This window comes from Xyrauchen texanus, chromosome 46 (assembly GCF_025860055.1).
Source record: "Xyrauchen texanus isolate HMW12.3.18 chromosome 46, RBS_HiC_50CHRs, whole genome shotgun sequence".
Lineage (NCBI taxonomy): Eukaryota > Metazoa > Chordata > Actinopteri > Cypriniformes > Catostomidae > Xyrauchen > Xyrauchen texanus.
In genome coordinates, this window is record NC_068321.1 from 28,011,584 (window position 1) to 28,036,375 (window position 24,792).

General features: G+C 41.0%; 1 protein-coding gene across 1 annotated transcript; it reads left to right on the forward strand.

The window, feature by feature from the left end:
* Positions 1-19,913: 19,913 nt before the first annotated feature.
* On the forward strand, positions 19,914-24,577 carry LOC127638193 (uncharacterized). The gene is made up of 3 exons (XM_052119617.1): positions 19,914-20,116; positions 20,190-20,308; positions 23,787-24,577. The coding sequence occupies exons 1-3, from the start codon at positions 19,975-19,977 to the stop codon at positions 23,817-23,819; spliced, it is 294 nt and encodes a 97-aa protein (XP_051975577.1). The 5' UTR covers positions 19,914-19,974; the 3' UTR covers positions 23,820-24,577.
* The last annotated feature ends 215 nt before the right edge of the window (positions 24,578-24,792 follow it).

Sequence of the window (24,792 nt, forward strand, 5' to 3'; positions counted from 1 at the left end):
TGTGCCGTAGTAAAAGTGTTTATATGTCATGAGATCATTGTGTGAGGAACACAGCCAAAAGTACATGTTGTAGTTTTTAAGGTTTAGATCAAATGGATGCTCACTTTATAACGGACCTCAGCCAAAGAGAAACTTGACGATTTTTTGCTGACAAACATTGCTGCTATCATCCTGAAACCGTTCACCATCTCTCTCCATCTCTCTGTGTCAATGACAGACCCATCGATGCTTCTGTGCTCTCATCTCAGAAGCAGAAAGCTGACGCTTGATCCTGCACATGATGGATGCGGTGTGTTTTAACTGGATGAGGCACTTTTTCATCAAATACAGCGAGGCGGTCGCGCTATGCTTTCGACCGTCAGCGTCTGACCCCAATGATTCATGACATCCATTCTGGTACAGAGCCATTAATAAGAGATCGTTCTCAGTGAGATATGACACTGAACTGAAGACCTCTAAATGGGATGTTTCCCTTTTATGAGCAGATAGTGTTTTGATGGATTTGATTGCTTTGTTAACCTTGATAAGGACAGACTCGTCTGCAGACGAAGATCACGTTCACTCCAGTCTACTGTACAGTTCATTCACACACACAACATTACTCTGAGTGTCATGCACAAAAAATTCAGGGTTTTGTAAAAATGTATAGTTCTGCTCTTTACAATCAATTTTAACCTGGTGGACTACAATCCCATAGACTTACATTGAAGGAGGGACTCCAGACAGATCTAGAGAGATCTACCATCTATAACACTGTAGCAACCACCAAAAACACCCATACTACCACCCAGACCACTCTAGCAACGAACAAATCAAACTCGCAACAATCCAAAACACCCTAACAACCAGGCGGAAACCCCTAGCACCCACCTAAAACACCCTCACAAACACCCAGAAAACCCTAGCAACCACCCAGAATACTCTAGCAACCACCCAATACACACTTGCAACAATCCAAAACACCCTAACAACCAGGCAGAAAACCCTAGCACCCACCTAAAACACCCTTACAAACACCCAGAAAACCCTATCAACCACCCAGAATACTCAAGAAACAACCCAAAACATCCTAACAACCACCCAGCCCACTCTAGCAGCCACCCAAAACACACTTGCAACAATCCAAAACACCCTAGCAACCAGGTGGAAAACCCTAGCACCCACCTAAAACACCCTTACAAACACTCAGAAAACCCTTGCAACCACCCAGAATACTCTAGTAACAACCCAAAATATCCTAACAACCATCCAGACCACTCTAGAAAGCACCCAAAACACACTTGCAACAATCCAAAACACCCTAACAACCAGGTGGAAAACCCTAGCACCCACCTAAAACACCCTTACAAACACCCAGAAAACCCTAGCAACCACCCAGAATAGTCAAGCAACAACCCGAAACATCTTAACCACCACCCAGAATACTCTAGCAACCACCCAATACACACTTGCAACAATCCAAAACACCCTAACAACCAGGCAGAAAACCCTAGCACCCACCTAAAACACCCTTACAAACACCCAGAAAACCCTATCAACCACCCAGAATACTCAAGAAACAACCCAAAACATCCTAACAACCACCCAGCCCACTCTAGCAGCCACCCAAAACACACTTGCAACAATCCAAAACACCCTAGCAACCAGGTGGAAAACCCTAGCACCCACCTAAAACACCCTTACAAACACCCAGAAAACCCTAGCAACCACCCAGAATACTCTAGTAACAACCCAAAATATCCTAACAACCATCCAGACCACTCTAGAAAGCACCCAAAACACACTTGCAACAATCCAAAACACCCTAACAACCAGGTGGAAAACCCTAGCACCCACCTAAAACACCCTTACAAACACCCAGAAAACCCTAGCAACCACCCAGAATAGTCAAGCAACAACCCGAAACATCTTAACCACCACCAAGACCACTCTAGCATCCACCCAAAACACACTTGCAACAATCCAAAACACCCTAACAACCAGGTGGAAAACCCTAGCACCCACCTAAAACACCCTTACAAACACCCAGAAAACCCTAGCAACCACCCAGAATACTCAAGAAACAACCCAAAATATCCTAACAACCACCCAGACCACTCTAGCATCCACCCAAAACACACTTGCAACAATCAAAAACACCCTAACAACCAGGTGGAAAACCCTAGCACCCACCTAAAACACCCTTACAAACACCCTGATAACCCTAGCAACCACCCAGAATAGTCAAGCAACAACCCGAAACATCTTAACCACCACCAAGACCACTCTAGCATCCACCAAAAACACACTTGCAACAATCCAAAACACCCTAACAACCAGGTGGAAAACCCTAGCACCCACCTAAAACACCCTTACAAACACCCAGAAAACCCTAGCAACCACCCAGAATACTCAAGAAACAACCCAAAACATCCTAACAACCACCCAGACCACTCTAGCATCCACCCAAAACACACTTGCAACAATCAAAAACACCCTAACAACCAGGGGAAAACCCTAGCACCCACCTAAAACACCCTTACAAACACCCAGAAAACCCTAGCAACCACCCAGAATACTCTAGTAACAACCCAAAATATCCTAACAACCACCCAGCCCACTCTAGAAAGCACCCAAAACACACTTGCAACAATCCAAAACACCCTAACAACTAGGGGTAAACTCTAGAAACCATCTAAAACACCCTTACAAGCAGCCAGAAAACCCTTGCAACCACCCAGAATACTCTAGCAACAACCCAAAACATCCTAACAACCACCCAGTACATCCTAGCAACAACCCATAAAACCCTAGCAACATTTCAAAACACATTTACAACCACCCAGAAAACACTAGCAACCTCCAAAATATCCTAGCAACCACACAGAACACCATAGCAACAACCCAAGACACCATAACAACCACCCAGAAGACCCTAGCAAGCACTCAAACCACCCTAAAATGTGGGGATCAAACCAGCAACCTTCTGATTACCAATGTATTATACAGTGCACTTATTACAGGGACAATCCCCCCCGGAGCAACCTGGAGTTAAGTGTCTTACTCAAGGACACAATGGTGGTGACTGTGGGGATCAAACCAGCAACCTTCTGATTACCAGTTATGTGCTTTAGCCCACTACACCACCACCACTACTTTGAGTTATTTGAGTGACACATTCAGAATAACAAGTGACTTGTTTGAAGTTTCAAATGTGTTGTAGCATACACACTTCTATAAACTGCTATTAGAATCATCTACAGCAGTAACTAGCCTAGCGGACGCACCTCAGGGGCCAATAACCTTACACTAGCACCAACTGTATACATGAAACAAGCGCTTCACTCACCATGTGCATCCTAATAAAAGTCTAAGTGAACCAAATATCTTTCATAAAATGCTTCGTCTCAGTGGTTTAATCTTTATCAGCTCTGGTAAATGTTAGCATGGGGACTGGAGCTACAGCTCTATCAAACACACATGTAAAATGCACAATAAACTCTTTGCCCATGTAATGGGGTCTTAATGGTTGTGCAATTAATTTGATATAAGGTACTTTACACCCCACCTTAAATGTAATTACTGAGTCTTAAATATTGTGTTTATATGACAGACTAGCACTGAAAGAGCGCTAAATAGCACAAGAAAGGAAGATCTTGAGACATCATTTGAAGAGACGTTAATTCAGTGTCCTATTGATTTCCTTACTGGAATAAACAAATTCATACTAGTTTCCTCACTTATTTTTAATCCAGCTAAACCATTTAGACTAGCTAAGACCAGCTAATGAAATGCTTTACCATGTTAACCAGCTACCATCAGAAACTGGTTTAAGCTGGATTTGGATTTGTTACTTTCTTTAATACTTGCGTTTAGGCCAATTTATATCCAACTTAATCCAGCCTGAGGTGGTTTGCTGGTTTTAGCTGGTCTCCCAGCCTGACATGTTCCCATAACTTCTCAAAAACCAGCAAACCAGACCAGCCTGATTAGTTTGACAGACTGGAAGACCAGGAAACCACCTTAGTCTGGTTTAACCCGCCCACGGGTCCAAAAGGGGGCGCTATATCTCAAAAAAACGTTTACGCTTAAAACATTAATGACTCCGTATACATAAGTCAGGCATATGAGGGATCGAATGAAAGATTAGAATCTGAACTTTCAGAGATAAACATCAATTCTGCATTTATGTTTCTTAAAATAACAAAATAAGGCCTTAAACATACTTGTCGCAAATAAGCGCCACCTAGTGGTCATGTGGTAGAAATATTAATATGAATATAAATGTTTTTCATATAACACTTAAATGGACATGTTATATATCAAATGAAAGATCTCACTCTCAGGAATGTGTCTGTACAGTTTATTATCTTGCATTAATATACAGTTCAAAATATTTACTAAAGAATCACAAAGTGAAATATGATTTCTGTAAGTCATCAAATACAAGCGTCACTTTTATGCTCTGATAACTGCTGCTGTAAGACACAAATATCTAATAACTTTATATCTGCTTTTATCTTAGGAAGTTCTCTAATAAATGAGTCATTGTTGACTTGTGTGTGAGATTGTTTGTGTGAATAATCCAATGATATATCTGAGATGTCCACAACAAAATATGCCATCCAGCAGGAAAAACATGCAAAACAAATCATCAGACAAAGTATGTGTGAATGGTGAGTGCCAAAAATGCACCAGAGTTTAAGGGGTTAAAGATAACAATTTTTTATTTCCCCAAGTTTTCAAAAGGCTGATACTAGAAAGATAATGTTTGACAGACAGTATTTGGCATGTCATTGTATATCATGTATTTGTAATTCGTCCAGTAATAAAATCTCTTTCCACCCTCATTTGAGCAGATGCTAACATGCTAATCTCCCGAGTCGCGGCTTTAAGCGACCATAAACTCGCGTGTCCAGTCTTGGATCATAATCTTGCTCCAAGAGTAAATCATAAGAGCCATCAATAAATAATTACGTTTAAATGTCTCTTAATGACCAAACTTTGCTGACGGTGCTGTAGTTTATGGGGTCTGATGAGGGCCAGCACCGGCGCTTTTACAGCGTGTGGTCGTAAAGAGACGCCCGCATCTCACTAATGACATGACGACTTAAAGATAAAAGCCCTTTCCAGAAGCACAATAACAGCAGAGCAGCACAGTATCACCGCTAGCGTCCATTAGATGAGAAAATACGGCACTTCAGTTCCATGAAGAACAACTGGATGCTTTATTAACTGAGGGAAAATATGAGAATACTGGCCTGAAAACAGCCATAAAACTCAAGGAACATTCTAGAAGTATGGAGACACATATAGAGATTCATAACCAATAATCATCTGCTTGTTGTGGCTGATGCTTGTCATTTTATTCTGCATTTAAACACTTTCATCTGCAGCAGTTTGACAAGTTAATAACACTTCAAATGTGTCATTTGGACAGTTTAGAAGAATTCTGTTTCATAGTTTCAAACATGTGATCACAATATTGTTATTGGTGTGAATCGTTCTTAGTTCAAATGTGCTTTTGTATTTTTTGGTTACACTCATTAACAGACAACTAGTGATTAAAACACACCAAAAAAATCATATTTTGTTTTGTTTTCTTTAATGCATTTAAGCAACAATGTCAAAATGGTACAAGATTATTCTCCTCAAATGCACGTTAGATAAACAAAAGAGATAACGCAGAAGTAATACACCTGAAGCGATGCGACCTGTTTTACACAAGCATTTATTTACAGTATACTCTTAAAAACTGGTTAATCTGAATCAGAATGAGCTTTATTACATTTACATTTGTGCATTTGGCAGATGCTTTTATCCAAAGTGACTTACAGTGCACTTATTACAGGGACAATCCCCCCGGAGCAACCTGGAGTTAAGTGTCTTACTCAAGGACACAATGGTGGTGACTGTGGGGATCAAACCAGCAACCTTCTGAGTACCAATGTATTATACAGAGCACTTATTACAGGGACAATCCCCGGAGCAACCTGGAGTTAAGTGTCTTACTCAAGGACACAATGGTGGTGACTGTGGGGATCAAACCAGCAACCTTCTGATTACCAATGTATTATACAGAGCACTTATTACAGGGACAATCCCCCCGGAGCAACCTGGAGTTAAGTGTATTACTCAAGGACACAATGGTGGTGTCTGTGGGGATCAAACCAGCAACCTTCTGAGTACCAATGTATTATACAGTGCACTTATTACAGGGACAATCCCCCCGGAGCAACCTGGAGTTAAGTGTATTACTCAAGGACACAATGGTGGTGTCTGTGGGGATCAAACCAGCAACCTTCTGAGTACCAATGTATTATACAGTGCACTTATTACAGGGACAATCCCCCCGGAGCAACCTGGAGTTAAGTGCCTTACTCAAGGACACAATGGTGGTGACTGTGGGGATCAAACCAGCAACCTTCTGAGTACCAATGTATTATACAGTGCACTTATTACAGGGACAATCCCCCCGGAGCAACCTGGAGTTAAGTGTCTTACTCAAGGACACAATGGTGGTGACTGTGGGGATCAAACCAGCAACCTTCTGAGTACCAATGTATTATACAGAGCACTTATTACAGGGACAATCCCCGGAGCAACCTGGAGTTAAGTGTCTTACTCAAGGACACAATGGTGGTGACTGTGGGGATCAAACCAGCAACCTTCTGAGTACCAATGTATTATACAGTGCACTTATTACAGGGACAATCCCCCCCGGAGCAACCTGGAGTTAAGTGTCTTACTCAAGGACACAATGGTGGTGACTGTGGGGATTGAACCAGCAACCTCCTGAGTACCAATGTATTATACAGTGCACTTATTACAGGGACAATCCCCCCCGGAGCAACCTGGAGTTAAGTGTCTTACTCAAGGACACAATGGTGGTGACTGTGGGGATCAAACCAGCGACCTTCTGAGTACCAATGTATTATACAGAGCACTTATTACAGGGACAATCCCCCTGGAGCAACCTGGAGTTAAGTGTCTTACTCAAGGACACAATGGTGGTGACTGTGGGGATTGAACCAGTGACCTTCTGATTACCAATGTATTATACAGAGCACTTATTACAGGGACAATCCCCCTGGAGCAACCTGGAGTTAAGTGTCTTACTCAAGGACACAATGGTGGTGACTGTGGGGATCAAACCAGCAACCTTCTGAGTACCAATGTATTATACAGAGCACTTATTACAGGGACAATCCCCCCGGAGCAACCTGGAGTTAAGTGTCTTACTCAAGGACACAATGGTGGTGACTGTGGGGATCAAACCAGCAACCTTCTGAGTACCAATGTATTATACAGAGCACTTATTACAGGGACAATCCCCCCGGAGCAACCTGGAGTTAAGTGTCTTACTCAAGGACACATTGGTGGTGACTGTGGGGATTGAACCAGCAACCTCCTGAGTACCAATGTATTATACAGTGCACTTATTACAGGGACAATCCCCCCCGGAGCAACCTGGAGTTAAGTGTCTTACTCAAGGACACAATGGTGGTGACTGTGGGGATTGAACCAGCGACCTTCTGAGTACCAATGTATTATACAGAGCACTTATTACAGGGACAATCCCCCCCGGAGCAACCTGGATTTAAGTGTCTTACTCAAGGACACAATGGTGGTGACTGTGGGGATTGAACCAGTGACCTTCTGAGTACCAATGTATTATACAGAGCACTTATTACAGGGACAATCCCCCTGGAGCAACCTGGAGTTAAGTGTCTTACTCAAGGACACAATGGTGGTGACTGTGGGGATTGAACCAGCGACCTTCTGAGTACCAATGTATTATACAGAGCACTTATTACAGGGACAATCCCCCTGGAGCAACCTGGAGTTAAGTGTCTTACTCAAGGACACAATGGTGGTGACTGTGGGGATTGAACCAGTGACCTTCTGATTACCAATGTATTATACAGAGCACTTATTACAGGGACAATCCCCCTGGAGCAACCTGGAGTTAAGTGTCTTACTCAAGGACACAATGGTGGTGACTGTGGGGCTTGAACCAGCAACCTTCAGATTACCAGTTATGTGCTTTAGACCACTACAGCACCACCACTCCAGGTCCACTGCTGCCACAGTGCTGTTCATAATGGTGAGGGCGGTCAGTGTTGGGGTGTTCCTCCCGAAGTCCACAATCATCTCCCCTGTTTTAAGTGTGTTCAGCGGCAGGGTGTTTTGACCGCACCAGACGACCCTTTACCCTCCCTTCTGTATGCAGACTCATCATGTGGGATAAGACCGGTGACAGTAGTGTCATCTGCAAATCTGCTTGTAATATATTATATGACTTGCTATGTGATGTACTATATTGGCTTGATGTGAGTTAATAACATATAAATGATTTGAAAAAATAACAAATAAAAATAACTATATATGGGTGTTTTTGGAGCTTCATTGCTTTATGTTATGACCTATATATCCAACTAGTGCCACTCCGTATATCAGATGCTTCAAGCTTCAAACAGTGCTCTGATAATCAACAATATTTATAAGAGTGCTTGTACAAATATTCAGGTTAATATGGACATTCTTGCCTACACCACAGGTGTCACACTCAAGGCCCGCGGGCCAAAACTGTTGTTCATTAAACCAAAACCGTTTATTAAGTTATGCTCATGTGTAATGTGGCAAATCAACATTCAGGGAAACATTCTATGACCAAAAAAATTATAATAATAAGAATTTTATATAATTTTAAGGAGAGTATAAAAATGTATTATATTCAATATTTTTGTTACTTCTTTTGGTATTATTTGAAGATGTTTTCAGTATTTATATCACAATTATCAGTGAAATTACTTGCTACTCACAAACATTACATCCAATAAAACACCAGATCAATGATTACAGAAACAAGACACACACACTCACACACACACACACACAGACACACACACACACACACACACACACACACACACACACACTCAGTTGTGTTTCCATGTTTTATAGGGACTTTCCATAGACATAATGGTTTTATACTGTACAAACTTTATATTCTATCCCTAAACCTAACCCTACCCCTAAACCTAACCCTCACAGAAAACTTTCTGCATTTTACATTTCACAAAACATAATTTAGTATGATTTATAAGCTGCTTTCCTCATGGGGACACACACAAATGTCCCCACAAGGTCAAACATTTCGGTTTTACTATCCTTATGGGGACATTTGGTCCCCACAAAGTGATACATACACACTCACACTCACACACACACACACACACACACACACACACACACACACACACACACACACACACACACACACACACACACTCACACACACACACACACACTCACACACACACACACACACACACACACACTCACACACACACACACTCACACACACACACACACACACACACACACACACACACACACACACACACACACACACACACACACACTCACACACACACACACACACACACACACACACACACACACACACACACACAGTTGTGTTTCCATGTTATATGGGGACTTTCCATAGACATAATGGTTCTTATACTGTACAAACTTTATATTCTATCCCTAAACCTAACCCTACCCCTAAACCTAACCCTCACAGAAAACTTTCTGCATTTTACATTTTCAAAAACATAATTTAGTATGATTTATAAGCTGTTTTCCCTCATGGGGACCCACAAAATGTCCCCACAAGGTCAAAATTTCGGTTTTACTATCCTTATGGGGACATTTGGTCCCCACAAACGATACACACACACACACACACACACACACTCACACTCACACACACACACACACACACACACACACACACACACACACACACACACACACACTCACACACACACACACACACACACACACACACACACACACTCACACACACACACACACACACACACTCACACACACACACACACACACACACACACACACACACTCACACACACACACACACACACACACACACACACACTCACACTCACACACACACACACACACACACTCACACACACACACACACACACACACACACACACACACACACTCACACTCACTCACACACTCACACACACACACACACACACACACACACACACACACACACACACACACACACACACACACACACACACACACACACACACACACACACTCACACACACACTCACACACACACACACACTCACACTCACACTCACTCACACACACACACACACACACACACACACACACACACACACACACACACACACACACACACACACACACACACACACACACACAAATAGAGTGATCATCTCTATTTCCTCTACTGGAACTGATTATGCTCATGATCCTGATTAAACTCATTCTGATTAAAGAGATATTAGACCCATTTGGGGACTGTTGCAATTTTAAGGAATGGTTGTTTGGCGTGGGGCAACACCACCTGTGCAACGGGCACTAGACTTCAGACAGAGAAAGCAGAATCCATATTTACAACTAACACATGAGAGAAAGCGACACTTTTCTCCAGTGTGTTCAGTCAGCATGCCACAGTTCGGACAGGCACGAGTTGATGGGCATTGAACATTTTGAACAGATATCAGTTTACAGTCTCTCAGTATAATCAAGTCACTTTCTGAACAACCCAGATTGTCACATCTGTCACTGCGAGGTCGAGGTCCTGTCCACTCTCTCCCACACTGCCAACAGAACTCGTAGAGTTTCCTGATCCGGGCTGTGCAGACTGAGCATTGCATGCAGAGATTAAAGGGATGCGTTCTTTGAACAAAGGAGCCGCAACCAGGACACTGAACGATCAAGAGCATACAAGAGACAAACAGATATCTTGCATTCATAAGCATACAGAGGGAGCAGATCAGAAGCATACACTGTAAAAAATATCTGTAATTTTAACTGTAAAAGACTGTAATAATGTCTGTAATTTTTACGGTAAAAGACGGTAAAAAATGTCTATAATTTTGACAGTAAAATACTGTAAATATGTCTAACTTTTACAGTAAGAATGTCTGTAATTTTTACGGTAAAAGACTGTAAAAAAATTCTGTAATTTTAACTGTAAAAGACTGTAAAAAATGTCTTTAATTTTTACAGTAAAAGACGGTAAAAAATGTCTATAATTTTGACAGTAAAATACTGTAAATATGTCTGTAACTTTGATGGTAAAAGACTATAAAAATGTCTGTAATTTTTACAGTAAAAGACGGTAAAAAATGTCTATAATTTTGACAGTAAAATACTGTAAATATGTCTAACTTTTACAGTAAGAATGTCTGTAATTTTAACTGTAAAAGACTGTAAAAAATGTCTTTAATTTTTACAGTAAAAGACGGTAAAAAATGTCTATAATTTTGACAGTAAAATACTGTAAATATGTCTGTAACTTTGATGGTAAAAGACTATAAAAATGTCTGTAATTTTTACAGTAAAAGACGGTAAAAAATGTCTATAATTTTGACAGTAAATTACTGTAAATATGTCTGTAACTTTGATGGTAAAAGACTATAAAAATGTCTGTAATTTTTACAGTAAAAATGTCTGTAATTTTAACGGTAAAAGACTGTAAATATGTCTGTAACTTTGACGGTAAAAGACTAAACAAATCTGTAATTTTTTCAGTAAAAGACTGTCAAAATGTTACAGAAAAAGAAAACGTTAATTCATTAACGAGTATTAATTGTAAAATATACAATTATTTTTAAATATATTTTAAAAGACAGTACAGTAGATTTTATAATAAAATGTTGTAAAATAAATTTTTTAGATGTAATAATTATAATTTTTCTGTGTAATTAATGGTAAAAAATTTACATTTATTAACAAGAGAGCGCATGCAATTTTTACAGTAAATTATTGTTAAAATGATGGTAAAAAACAATAATCAGCATTCCCACAATTCCCTGCATGACCCATTACGTTTCATGAATATCAGTTATGTACATCGGGGTGTTTTGTGTTATATTTGATGTATGTTAATGTATACTGTATTATTTAAATGTCACATGTGTTACCCTGATGGTGTTTAGTGTGTGTGTGACACGGAGCGCTGTCTCCACATGTGTATTGATCATGACTCCTGGAACAGACACTGTTGAGGAACTTCATATACAGGGTTGGGAGGGTTACTTTTGAAATGTAGTCCACTACAGATTACAGAATACACGCTGTAAAATGTCATTTGTAATGTATTCCATTAGATTACTCAAGGTCAGTAATGTAATCTAAATACTTTGGATTACTTCTACAGAGCTGGTAGATTTTGTCACTTGTTTTGACTATAAATCTCAAAATACTCGTTAAAAACTGAAATATCTAATGCAGTGTTGTTTCTAATACAAGATCAATCAAACTGATCTTGTTTTAAGGATTTTTAGATATTTTTACAGGAAAACAATACAAACATTAATATCAAGAATATGATTTTTGCCCTAATATCAAAGATCTTACTAGAAAAAAGAAATTATGATCCAACGTGAATTTTCTTGATATTAAATATGATCGTGTCTGGTCACGTGTGCATGTAAAATGGCTAGAAATAGCAGTTTAGCTTAGCGTAAAGCTAACAATTTACACAAGGTTTATTTCTATTTCTTCTGCTTCAAACATACCTCAAACGTGCTTCAAACGTACCTCAAACTTACCTCAAACGTACCTCAAACATACCTCAAACGTGCTTCAAACGTACTTCAAACTTACCTCAAACGTGCTTCAAACGTACTTCAAACTTACCTCAAACGTGCTTCAAACGTACCTCAAACTTACCTCAAACGTGCCTCAAACGTACCTCAAACGTGCTTCAAACGTACTTCAAACGTGCTTCAAACGTACTTCAAACTTACCTCAAACGTACCTCAAACATACCTCAAACTTACCTCAAACGTTCCTCAAACATACCTCAAACGTGCTTCAAACGTACTTCAAACATACCTCAAACGTACTTCAAATGTTCCTCAAACATACCTCAAACGTGCTTCAAACGTACTTCAAACTTACCTCAAACGTACTTCAAACGTGCCTCAAACGTACCTCAAACATACCTCAAACGTACCTCAAATGTTCCTCAAACGTACCTCGAACGTTCCTCGAACGTACCTCAAACGTACTTCAAACGTACCTCAAACGTGCTTCAAACGTACCTCAAACGTTCCTCAAATGTGCTTCAAACGTTCTTCAAACATGCTTCAAACGTGCTTCAAACATGCTTCAAACGTACCTCAAACGTTCCTCAAACGTACCTCAAACGTTCCTCAAATGTGCATCAAACGTACTTCAAACGTACCTCAAACGTACCTCAAACGTGCTTCAAACGTACCTCAAACGTACCTCAAACGTACCTCGAACGTTCCTCGAACGTACCTCAAACGTACTTCAAACGTACCTCAAACGTGCTTCAAACGTTCTTCAAACGTGCTTCAAACGTGCTTCAAACGTACCTCAAACGTGCCTCAAACGTGCTTCAAACGTACCTCAAACGTTCCTCAAACGTACCTCAAATGTGCATCAAACGTGCTTCAAACGTACCTCAAACGTTCCTCAAACGTGCTTCAAACGTGCTTCAAACGTACCTCAAACGTTCCTCAAACGTACCTCAAACGTTCCTCAAATGTGCATCAAACGTTCCTCAAATGTGCATCAAACGTGCTTCAAACGTACCTCAAACGTTCTTCAAACGTGCTTCAAACGTGCTTCAAACGTACCTCAAACGTTCCTCAAACGTACCTCAAACGTTCCTCAAATGTGCATCAAACGTGCTTCAAACGTACCTCAAACGTGCCTCAAACGTGCTTCAAACGTTCCTCAAACGTACCTCAAACGTTCCTCAAATGTGCATCAAACGTGCTTCAAACGTACCTCAAACGTTCTTCAAACGTGCTTCAAACGTGCTTCAAACGTACCTCAAACGTTCCTCAAACGTACCTCAAACGTTCCTCAAATGTGCATCAAACGTGCTTCAAACGTACCTCAAACGTGCCTCAAACGTACCTCAAACGTTCTTCAAACGTGCTTCAAATGTGCTTCAAATGTACCTCAAACGTTCCTCAAATGTGCTTCAAACATTCTTCAAACGTGCTTCAAACGTACTTTTTGAATGTAACTGTATTCAAAATACCAATGATTTAAACTGTAACTGTAGTGGAATACAGTTACTTATATTTAGTATTGTAAATATGTAATCCTGTTACATGTAATCCCTTACTCCCCAGCCCTGATCATGAGCTCTTCTGTAATATTTACGGTGATTAACATTATAAAGTTATTTTTAACATCATTATATGCCAGCGTGGCTATGTAAACTACACCAGATATAAGCAGTAAAGATTAAAGGTTGTTCTGTGAAGTTATTTTCATTTTTATTGTATTTCTTACATAATATTTCTGGCCACCACAGCTGACAGGATTTGTTTTTCAGTGCACATACCTCCTTGATTTGAATCATCCTCTTAGCAGCATTTTCCCTGAGTAACTCCTTCAGATCCAGATGTTGTTTGGGTGTAAGGAGTGTTCTCACTTCTCCATACGGCCACACGCTTTCACATACTGGACATTTCATTTCCACTTGTCCCTATGAGTGTGAAGATCACTGTAAAATATCTGGCCTCAATGATGTTAACAATTAAGTGGTTCAGTTAATATCAAATATATTGTATAATCTTACAGCAATAAAAGTATTTTTTAAGAGACAGGTCGGGCAGAAAGGGTTCAAAGTAACAAACGTTATACAGAACATTGACAGAAACTTCTCATCATGAAACTGAAACAAACTCACATTCTTCATCTGATCAGTGCAACATTGTATCAGTGTCTCAGCACTCGTGAAGTGACCGCATGATAATGAAGCCCTTAAAACACTCCGGTCAGAGTCTTTCTTCTCTGAACAGAAACACATTCAGAGTTCAGATGGTCAGAGATTGTCTTTATTTAGCAGTTATTATTAGCAGTACACGTTTTAGCACTCTTGTGTTCTTTAGGCTATTATTGAGTTCACATTCCTTTACTCTGCAATAGAATTAAACATAATTCAACTCATAATCAACATGTAGAAATGAAGTGGTACTGGGCATAAATTACCGATGTCATTGGGTCTGTAGACATTATGGACATGTACCGGAAAGGCCATTGTGCTTCTGTTCAATCAGGAATTGTTCACTTGAGGAAAAGTACTTGTGCTGATTATACCAGCAGACAGACTCATGATGACTTCAGCTCCAGCGTTCACTGTATGTGCTAAAGGGGGCGTGACTTGTTTCTTTGCTCTGTTTTACATGGCCAGGTTCTTGAACACCCATGATATATGATATATGATATATGATGTATGATATATGCTGTATGATGTATGATGTATGATATATGATGTATGATGTATGATGTATGATGTATGATGTATGATGTATGATGTATGATGTATGATGTATGATGTATGATGTATGATATGATGTATGATGTATGATGTATGATGTATGATGTATGATGTATGATATATGATATATGATGTATGATGTATGATGTATGATGTATGATATATGATGTATGATGTATGATGTATGATGTATGATGTATGATGTATGATATATGATGTATGATGTATGATATATGATGTATGATGTATGATGTATGATGTATGATGTATGATATATGATGTATGATGTATGATGTATGATGTATGATGTATGATATATGATATATGATGTATGATGTATGATGTATGATATATGATATATGATATATGATGTATGATGTATGATATATGATGTATGATGTATGATGTATGATATATTATATATGATGTATGATGTATGATGTATGATGTATGATATATGATGTATGATGTATGATGTATGATATATGATATATGATGTATGATGTATGATGTATGATATATTATATATGATATATGATGTATGATGTATGATGTATGATATATGATATATGATATATGATGTATGATGTATGATGTATGATATATGATGTATGATGTATGATGTATGATATATGCTGTATGATGTATGATGTATGATATATGATATATGATGTATGATGTATGATATATGATATATGATGTATGATGTATGATATATGATATATGATATATGATGTATGATGTATGATGTATGATATATGATGTATTATGTATGATATATGATGTATGATCAATGCACCATGTGTAAACAAATATCCATTTCTATGTATACATTTGCATAATATAGGTTAACACAAACTAAACTAATGCATAATAATCTGCTTGTAATATATCATATATAAAAACATAGTTTAATATAGTCTAATAGTCTGTAATTATAATCTATACAAAAGTATTTGTTATCTATAATGTGCTTTGTGTTTAGTTGTGAACATTGTCCTGTATGAGTGATGGAAAAGGTTCACTCACATGTGGTGAATGTTTAAATATGAAGTGCTGTAGAATTAAACTGAAGTGTATTGAGCTGAAATATAGTCTGAAGATAAACAGTGACATCTGCTGGTGACACATGAACAGTGCAGTTTCTTCACTATACCATAGATCCTTCTGTATAACAGGTTATTATATAATACTTCATGTATTATTAAAATCACAGAGCTGTTCAGATCTTCCATATCTGCTCAGAAGAACCTAGAAGCTCTGATTTCTGAGGTGTACTGATTGTAGCGCTACATATTTAAACATAACAATATTAAACATGACATTTGGCAGACGCTTTTATCCAAAGCGAATTACAGTGCACTTATTACAGGGACAATCCCCCCGGAGCAACCTGGAGTTAAGTGTCTTACTCAAGGACACAATGGTGGTGACTGTGGGGATCAAACCAGCGACCTTCTGATTACCAATGTATTATACAGAGCACTTATTACAGGGACAATCCCCCCGGAGCAACCTGGAGTTAAGTGCCTTACTCAAGGACACAATGGGGGTGACTGTGGGGATCAAACCAGCAACCTTCTGATTACCAATGTATTATACAGAGCACTTATTACAGGGACAATCCCCCCGGAGCAACTTGGAGTTAAGTGCCTTACTCAAGGACACAATGGTGGTGACTGTGGGGATCAAACCAGCAACCCTCTGATTAACAGTCATGTGCTTTACCCACTATGCCACCACCATTGACAAAATAATAAAATAAAAAAAACATCTAATTCATTCAAGTGGCTACATACAACTACTTTATTGACTCTCTGATTCACTCAGTGAGCACTGTGACATGTGCTTTAGCAAAGGGGAATTTGTACAGCAGATTATTGGACTGGAGTGATCTTTCTTAGGAAAAACCCAAACAAAGTGGTTTGAATTGTTTTGTGTGCTTAACTGATACTACACAAGAACTCGGTATTCCCCCAGCACTCCCAAATCTCACTAATAAACCCAGCCCTACAGATAGCACAATATATTTCTCTTTCAATAAAAGCTCTCAAAGGAAGCAGCAATATATAATCATCAGGAACACTCAGAAGTTCAATGCCAAGAATGTGTTTTATATGAAGTTCTGGAGTTACAACAGCAAAAGTAAAACAACTTTACTGCTAAACCTGATAAATCACTGATCTTTTCTGTAGCTGATCGTTTACATCTCTTTGAGTTCAGTTCCTCATGTCACTGCCATAAGCAAAAATATTCTATAATAATATTAAGGAACAAATTAACAAATATTGCACAGCATGCACCTATAACACTGTCAGAACTACACAAACACACATCAACACATCAAACAACTGTTATTTAATTTGATTTAGTAATCCTTACAGCAGATGTATGTATGATAACAGGTAAATAAAGGCTTCAGGAGGAAACATTGTCAAAAATAATAAACAAATCTAATTCTATGTAATACAAATGTTGAAAGCTGCTTTGGATAAAAGTGCCTATTAAAAATATATTTATTTAAAACATTTATTTCTTGAGGGATAAAAGATCATTTGGACTTTGTATAAAAAATAGGTCCAAATGATCTTTTATCCCTCAGGCAATTACATTTTATAATTCTTCTTTTAATAGTTGTTAACCGATCATTGTTAACCGTTCATTCATTCATTATTCCTTTTTTAAACTGTCTATGTTGTTTATATATGCCAATCATGATTTCTGATGTAATGTTTTATAACTAACTAACCAATTAGCTAACTAACAAACTAACTAACTAACTAACTAACTAACAAACAAACTGACTGACTAACTTACCAATTAGCTAACCAATAAACTAACTAACAAACTAACTAACAAACAAACTGACTGACTAACTTACCAATTCACTAACTAATGAACTAACTAACAAACTAATTAACTAACTAACTAATTAACTAACCAATTAACTAACGAACAAACAAGCAAACAATCAAACGTCTAGGTTACGTATGTAACCTCCGTTCCCTGATGGAGGGAACAAGAGGTTGTGTCGAAGAAGCGACACTAGGGGTCTCCCTTGAGCGCCAAATATGCCTCTGATGTATGAAAAAAGGCCAATGAGAAGTTTGCAGACAGTATTTGCATACCCTGCCCCCGGACATACGGGTATAAAAGCAGAGAAATACGTCGAGTTCATTAAAGTTTTTTCTGAGGAGCCGGAAATGGTTTGGCCACAACAGTGGCTCAGCTCAGCGACGTGGCCAGGAGGACACAACGTCTCGTTCCCGCTATCAGGTAACGGAGGTTACATACATAACCTAGACGTTCCCCGTCTGTCGCTCACTTCGACGTTGTGTCGAAGAAGTGACGCTAGGGGTCCAATTTATATTACGCCATGCGCTTAGCCGTGTACGCGTACTGCTGACACAGGAGCGGGCAGGTATTTTACGTGCAAAGGCGACCAGCTGTGTCAGACTGCACGTACCCTTCCAAATGCCCCAAAAAAGTCGTCGAAATCCTTCTGGTTACCCTAAACAGGGGAACAATGTGACGCTTGCCAATCTGGGAATGGGCCGAGCTATGTTTCTCACATAGAGCCAAAACGGCAGGGGCCCTTATACGCATCGTGGGAAGGGGTCTAGGTGTAGCCCAACCCGCAGCTCTACATATGTCTGCCAGGGAGGTGCCTCTGGCCAGTGCCCATGAGGACACAACACTCCTTGTCGAGTTTGCTCGGACCCGCAAGGGGGAGGCACGTCCTGGGTGTGATAGGCCAATGAAATGGCGTCCACCACCCAGTGGGAAAGCCTCTGTTTGGAGTCAGCGTTCCCTTTCTGCTGACCACCAAAGCAGACAAAGAGCTGCTCAGAACGTCTAAAGCTCTGTATGGTGTCCAAGTAGGTATGCAAAGCATGTACCGGACACAGCAACGAAGGGGCTGGGTCTGCCTCCTCCTGGGGCAGCATTTGCAGGTTCACTACCTGGTCTCTGAAGGGCGTGGTAGGAACCTTGGGCACATAGCCCGGTTGCGGTCTTAGGATCACATGTGTGTCTGCCGGACCGAACTCCAGGCAAGTGTCTCTGACAGAGAACACTTGCAGGTCCCCGACCCTCTTGATGGAGGCGAGCGCGATCAGCAGGGCAGTCTTTAGAGATAGGACCACTGAGAGATTCCAGGAGGGGAACAAACCAACCAATTAACCAACTAATTAACTAACAAACAAACAAACAAACTAGGGTTAACTAACCAATTAACTAACTAACAAACTAACTAACCAATTAACTAACTGTGGGTGTGAAGATGAATCGATAAACGTGTGACCAGTGAAACAAATATCAATCGGAACAAGACTTTTTCTTTTCACAGAGTAGAATGTAAACAGATACTTGTGTATATTTTGTTTCCCTCGCTATAGTCACTCGACCTGTACTTTTACTTCATCTTACATTCAACTTTGATGTTGTCACATGGATGATAACGTGGTCTGAACTTGTGATGTTGCACCTTTACGTGTATTGACACCTGTGTTTCAACCCTGTTTAGCTGTATGCAAATTTTGGAAATAAAAGTGAAAGTAAACACTGTTTACTGTAAGAAGCCAGTATGTTTCTGTGTCTGATCACATGAGGATTACAATTCTGACCTGAACAGAACGAGAATGAATATCCAAATCTATTTGAAGATTAATAAAGACACAATTAAAACAATAACTCTGGCAACCTCAGATGAAGAAATTGGGAAAGCCACCGTTAGAGACGTAAAGAAAAAAGCCTTATGTCATTTTCCCGGAGTTGGAACTGGTAAGTTGAACGTTTTTCTCTCAGTCTTCACAATTAATGAGTTTTTAATATTTGACTTTGTCTTTCTTGTCAGATATAAGCAGACTGAGGTTGATCTATAATGGAACTGATCTTGAAGATGAAAAAACACTCGAAAGTTATAAGATTGAAAACCTCTCAGTCCTTCAAGCCGTGTTGAAAATGCGTGGTGGGGTATGAGCATTTTACTCCTTTATTACACTGCACTCTCATAATATATACTTCATCAGAAACTGAGTTAAAAACTGAGTGTGAGTGTGTGTGTGTGTGCGTGTGTGTGTGTGTGTGTGTGTGTGTGTGTGTGTGTGTGTATTTATCACTTTGTCGGGACCCATTGACCTTGTAGGGACATTTTGTCAGTCCCCATGAGGAAAACAGCTTTTAATCATCAATGTTTTTGAGAATGTAAAAATGCAGAACATTTTCTGTGAGGGTTAGGTTTAGTGTCGGGTTTAGGGGTTGTGTCGGGTTTAGGGGTTGTGTCGGGTTTAGGGGTTGTGTTGGGTTTAGGGGTTGTGTCGGGTTTAGGGGTTGTGTTGGGTTTAGGGGTTGTGTTGGGTTTAGGGGATGTGTTGGGTTTAGGGGTTGTGTTGGGTTTAGGGGTTGTGTTGGGTTTAGGGGTTGTGTTGGGTTTAGGGATGTGTTGGGGTTTAGGGGATGTGTTGGGTTTAGGGGTAGTGTTGGGTTTAGGGGTTGTGTTGGGTTTAGGGGATGTGTTGGGTTTAGGGGTTGTGTTGGGTTTAGGGGTTGTGTCGGGTTTAGGGGTTGTGTTGGGTTTAGGGGTTGTGTCAGGTTTAGGGGTTGTGTTGGGTTTAGGGGTTGTGTTGGGTTTAGGGGATGTGTTGGGTTTAGGGGTTGTGTTGGGTTTAGGGGATGTGTTGGGTTTAGGGGTTGTGTTGGGTTTAGGGGATGTGTTGGGTTTAGGGATGTGTTGGGTTTAGGGGATGTGTTGGGTTTAGGGGTTGTGTTGGGTTTAGGGGATGTGTTGGGTTTAGGGATGTGTTGGGTTTAGGGGTTGTGTTGGGTTTAGGGGCAGTGTTGGGTCTAGGGATGTGCTGGGTTTAGGGGTTGTGTTGGGCTTAGGGGTTGTGTTGGGTTTAGGGGTGGTGTTGGGTTTAGGGGTGGTGCTGGGTTTAGGGGTTGTGCTGGGCTTAGGGATGTGTTGGGTTTAGGGGATGTGTTGGGTTTAGGGGATGTGTTGGGTTTAGGGATGTGTTGGGTTTAGGGGCTGTGTTGGGTTTAGGGATGTGTTGGGTTTAGGGGCTGTGTTGGGTTTAGGGGTAGTGTTGGGTTTAGGGGCTGTGTTGGGCTTAGGGGATGTGTTGGGCTTTAGGGGATGTGTTGGGTTTAGGGGATGTGTTGGGTTTAGGGATGTGTTGGGCTTTAGGGATGTGCTGGGTTTAGGGGCTGTGTTGGGTTTAGGGGCTGTGTTGGGTTTAGGGGCTGTGCTGGGTTTAGGGATGTGTTGGGTTTAGGGGTTGTGTTGGGTTTAGGGGATGTGTTGGGTCTAGGGGATGTGTTGGGTTTAGGGGTTGTGTTGGGTTTAGGGGATGTGTTGGGTTTAGGGGATGTGTTGGGCTTAGGGGCTGTGTTGGGTTTAGGGGATGTGTTGGGTTTAGGGGCTGTGTTGGGTCTAGGGGCTGTGTCTGGGTTTAGGGGATGTGCTGGGTTTAGGGTTGTGTTGGGTTTAGGGGATGTGTTGGGCTTAGGGGATGTGTTGGGTTTAGGGGTTGTGTTGGGTTTAGGGGTTGTGTTGGGATGGGCTTAGGGGATGTGTTGGGCTTAGGGGATGTGTTGGGTTTAGGGGCTGTGTTGGGCTTAGGGGTTGTGTTGGGCTTAGGGATGTGTTGGGCTTAGGGGATGTGTTGGGCTTAGGGGTTGTGTTGGGTTTAGGGGCTGTGTTGGCTTAGGGATGTGCTGGGCCTAGGGGTTGTGCTGGGTTTAGGGGCTGTGCTGGGCTTAGGGGATGTGCTGGGCTTAGGGGCTGTGTTGGGCTTAGGGGCTGTGCTGGGCCTAGGGGATGTGCTGGGCCTAGGGGTAGTGCTGGGCTTAGGGGTTGTGCTGGGCTTAGGGGATGTGCTGGGCTTAGGGGTAGTGCTGGGCTTAGGGGCTGTGCTGGGCCTAGGGGCTGTGTTGGGCCTAGGGGATGTGCTGGGTTTAGGGATGTGCTGGGCCTAGGGGTTGTGCTGGGCTTAGGGGCTGTGTTGGGTCTAGGGGATGTGCTGGGCTTAGGGGCTGTGCTGGGCCTAGGGGCTGTGTCTGGGTCTAGGGGCTGTGCTGGGCCTAGGGGCTGTGCTGGGTCTAGGGGCTGTGCTGGGCCTAGGGGCTGTGCTGGGCCTAGGGGATGTGTTGGGTTTAGGGGCTGTGTTGGGCTTAGGGGCTGTGTTGGGCTTAGGGGCTGTGTTGGGTCTAGGGGCTGTGCTGGGCTTAGGGGATGTGCTGGGCTTAGGGGCTGTGCTGGGTTTAGGGATGTGCTGGGTTTAGGGATGTGCTGGGCTTAGGGGCTGTGTCTGGGCTTTAGGGGCTGTGCTGGGCTTAGGGGATGTGCTGGGTTTAGGGGATGTGTTGGGCTTAGGGGATGTGCTGGGCCTAGGGGATGTGTTGGGTTTAGGGGATGTGCTGGGCTTAGGGGCTGTGCTGGGCTTAGGGATGTGCTGGGCTTAGGGATGTGCTGGGTTTAGGGGCTGTGCTGGGCCTAGGGGATGTGCTGGGCTTAGGGATGCTGGGCTTAGGGATGTGCTGGGCCTAGGGGCTGTGTTGGGCTTAGGGGATGTGTTGGGCTTAGGGGTTGTGTTGGGCTTAGGGGATGTGTTGGGTCTAGGGGTTGTGCTGGGTCTAGGGGATGTGCTGGGTTTAGGGGCTGTGCTGGGCTTAGGGATGTGCTGGGTTTAGGGGTTGTGCTGGGTTTAAGGGATGTGTTGGGCTTAGGGGTTGTGTTGGGTTTAGGGGATGTGCTGGGTTTAGGGGTTGTGTTGGGTTTAGGGGATGTGTTGGGTTTAGGGGTTGTGTTGGGTTTAGGGGTTGTGTTGGGTTTAGGGGATGTATTGGGTTTAGGGGATGTGTTGGGTTTAGGGGATGTGTTGGGTTTAGGGGATGTGTTGGGTTTAGAGGATGTGTTGGGTTTAGGGGATGTGTTGGGTTTAGGGGTTGTGTTGGGTTTAGGGGATGTGTTGGGTTTAGGGGTTGGGTTGGGTTTAGGGTTTGTGTTGGGTTTAGGGGTTGTGTTGGGTTTAGGGGATGTGTTGGGTTTAGGGGTTGGGTTGGGTTTAGGGGTTGTGTTGGGTTTAGGGGTTGTGTTGGGTTTAGGGGTTGTGTTGGGTTTAGGGGTGTGTAGGGTTTAGGGGTTGTGTTGGGTTTAGGGGTTGTGTTGGGTTTAGGGGATGTGTTGGGTTTAGGGGTTGTGTTGGGTTTAGGGGATGTGTTGGGTTTAGGGGATGTGTTGGGTTTAGGGGTTGTGTTGGGGTTAGGGGTAGGTTTAGGAGATATAATCTATAGTTTATACAGTATAAAAATCATTATGTCTATGGAAAGTCATCATAATGACATGTCTGTGTGTGTGTGTGTGTGTGTGTGTGTGTGTGTGTGTGTGTGTGTGTGTGTGTGTGTGTGTGTGTGTGTGTGTGTGTGTGTGTGTGTGTGTGTTTCTTCTTAGGCCCAGTTCCACCTGATGAAGGGTTTCCCATGATTCAGTCTATGGCATGTTTATATCTCAACATGTAGATGTTTTGGACTCACTTGGATTAAATTGAAATAAGAGAGTTCAGTATCATATATTGCTGTATAATGTCTGAATAATTCTTATATAACTTACAGAAAATAATATAACTACATAACATATGATAAATGTACTAAGAAAATGTGAAAATAATTAAATAAAAATAAACTTTAATAATAAATAGTGTGTTCACAGTTAAAAACATATATATATATATTCCAAATTGCAAGATTTTCTCCCAAAAACGATAAAACATGTTTCTAGGAAGGATCATTTTGTGATTGATGTATTGGCTTCAGAAGAATGATTGGAAGTAAATCTACATTAAAACATGTCACAACATTATTTCCCCAAACTGTGGCAGGGGTGGAAGTGTACGACTTATACTGTATATACTGAACAAATACAAAAATGTCCTTTGTTTGTAGCCTATTGAAGTTTGTTTCATTAATTATATAGATAATGTAACCGTTTCATTATTTCTTACCAATAAAATTACCAATCTTTCTACATGTTATTTTTTACATGTGACAAAAAATAAATAATTTCCCAACTTGCCAATCTTTTACAATTAAACAATAATAAAGGATGATTTTTTTATTTTTTATCTTACTGTATGGCAATGAGTACAAGGTGAATTTGTTTATTTGAATGGGTTACACATCTGTAATTGCTATATGTTTTTATTCTATCAGTAGCATCAATACTTGTCTTTATTGTTGGATATGTTTTCTTACTGTGCTATGAAAATAAAAATCTGATCTCTGAATTCACTGCATAAGTAGAAATAATACATAAGTCACTCTTATATTTGTGTCTCTGTAATGTCTGTATCGGTCAAGTATAGATTTGCAGCTAATAACAGGTTTTCCACAGTCTGCTCGTTTAATCTGAACTGGGTTTTTAGACTGAAACTCAGTAAATGATGCTTGTGTCATCAAAG

Coding starts and splice junctions, on each gene's coding strand:
- LOC127638193 (XM_052119617.1), top strand. CDS start 19,975: ATGAATATCCAAATCTATTTGAAGATTAATAAAGACACAATTAAAACA. Junction 20,117..20,189: donor TTTTCCCGGAGTTGGAACTG/GTAAGTTGAACG, acceptor CTTTCTTGTCAG/ATATAAGCAGACTGAGGTTG. Junction 20,309..23,786: donor TGTTGAAAATGCGTGGTGGG/GTATGAGCATTT, acceptor GTTTCTTCTTAG/GCCCAGTTCCACCTGATGAA.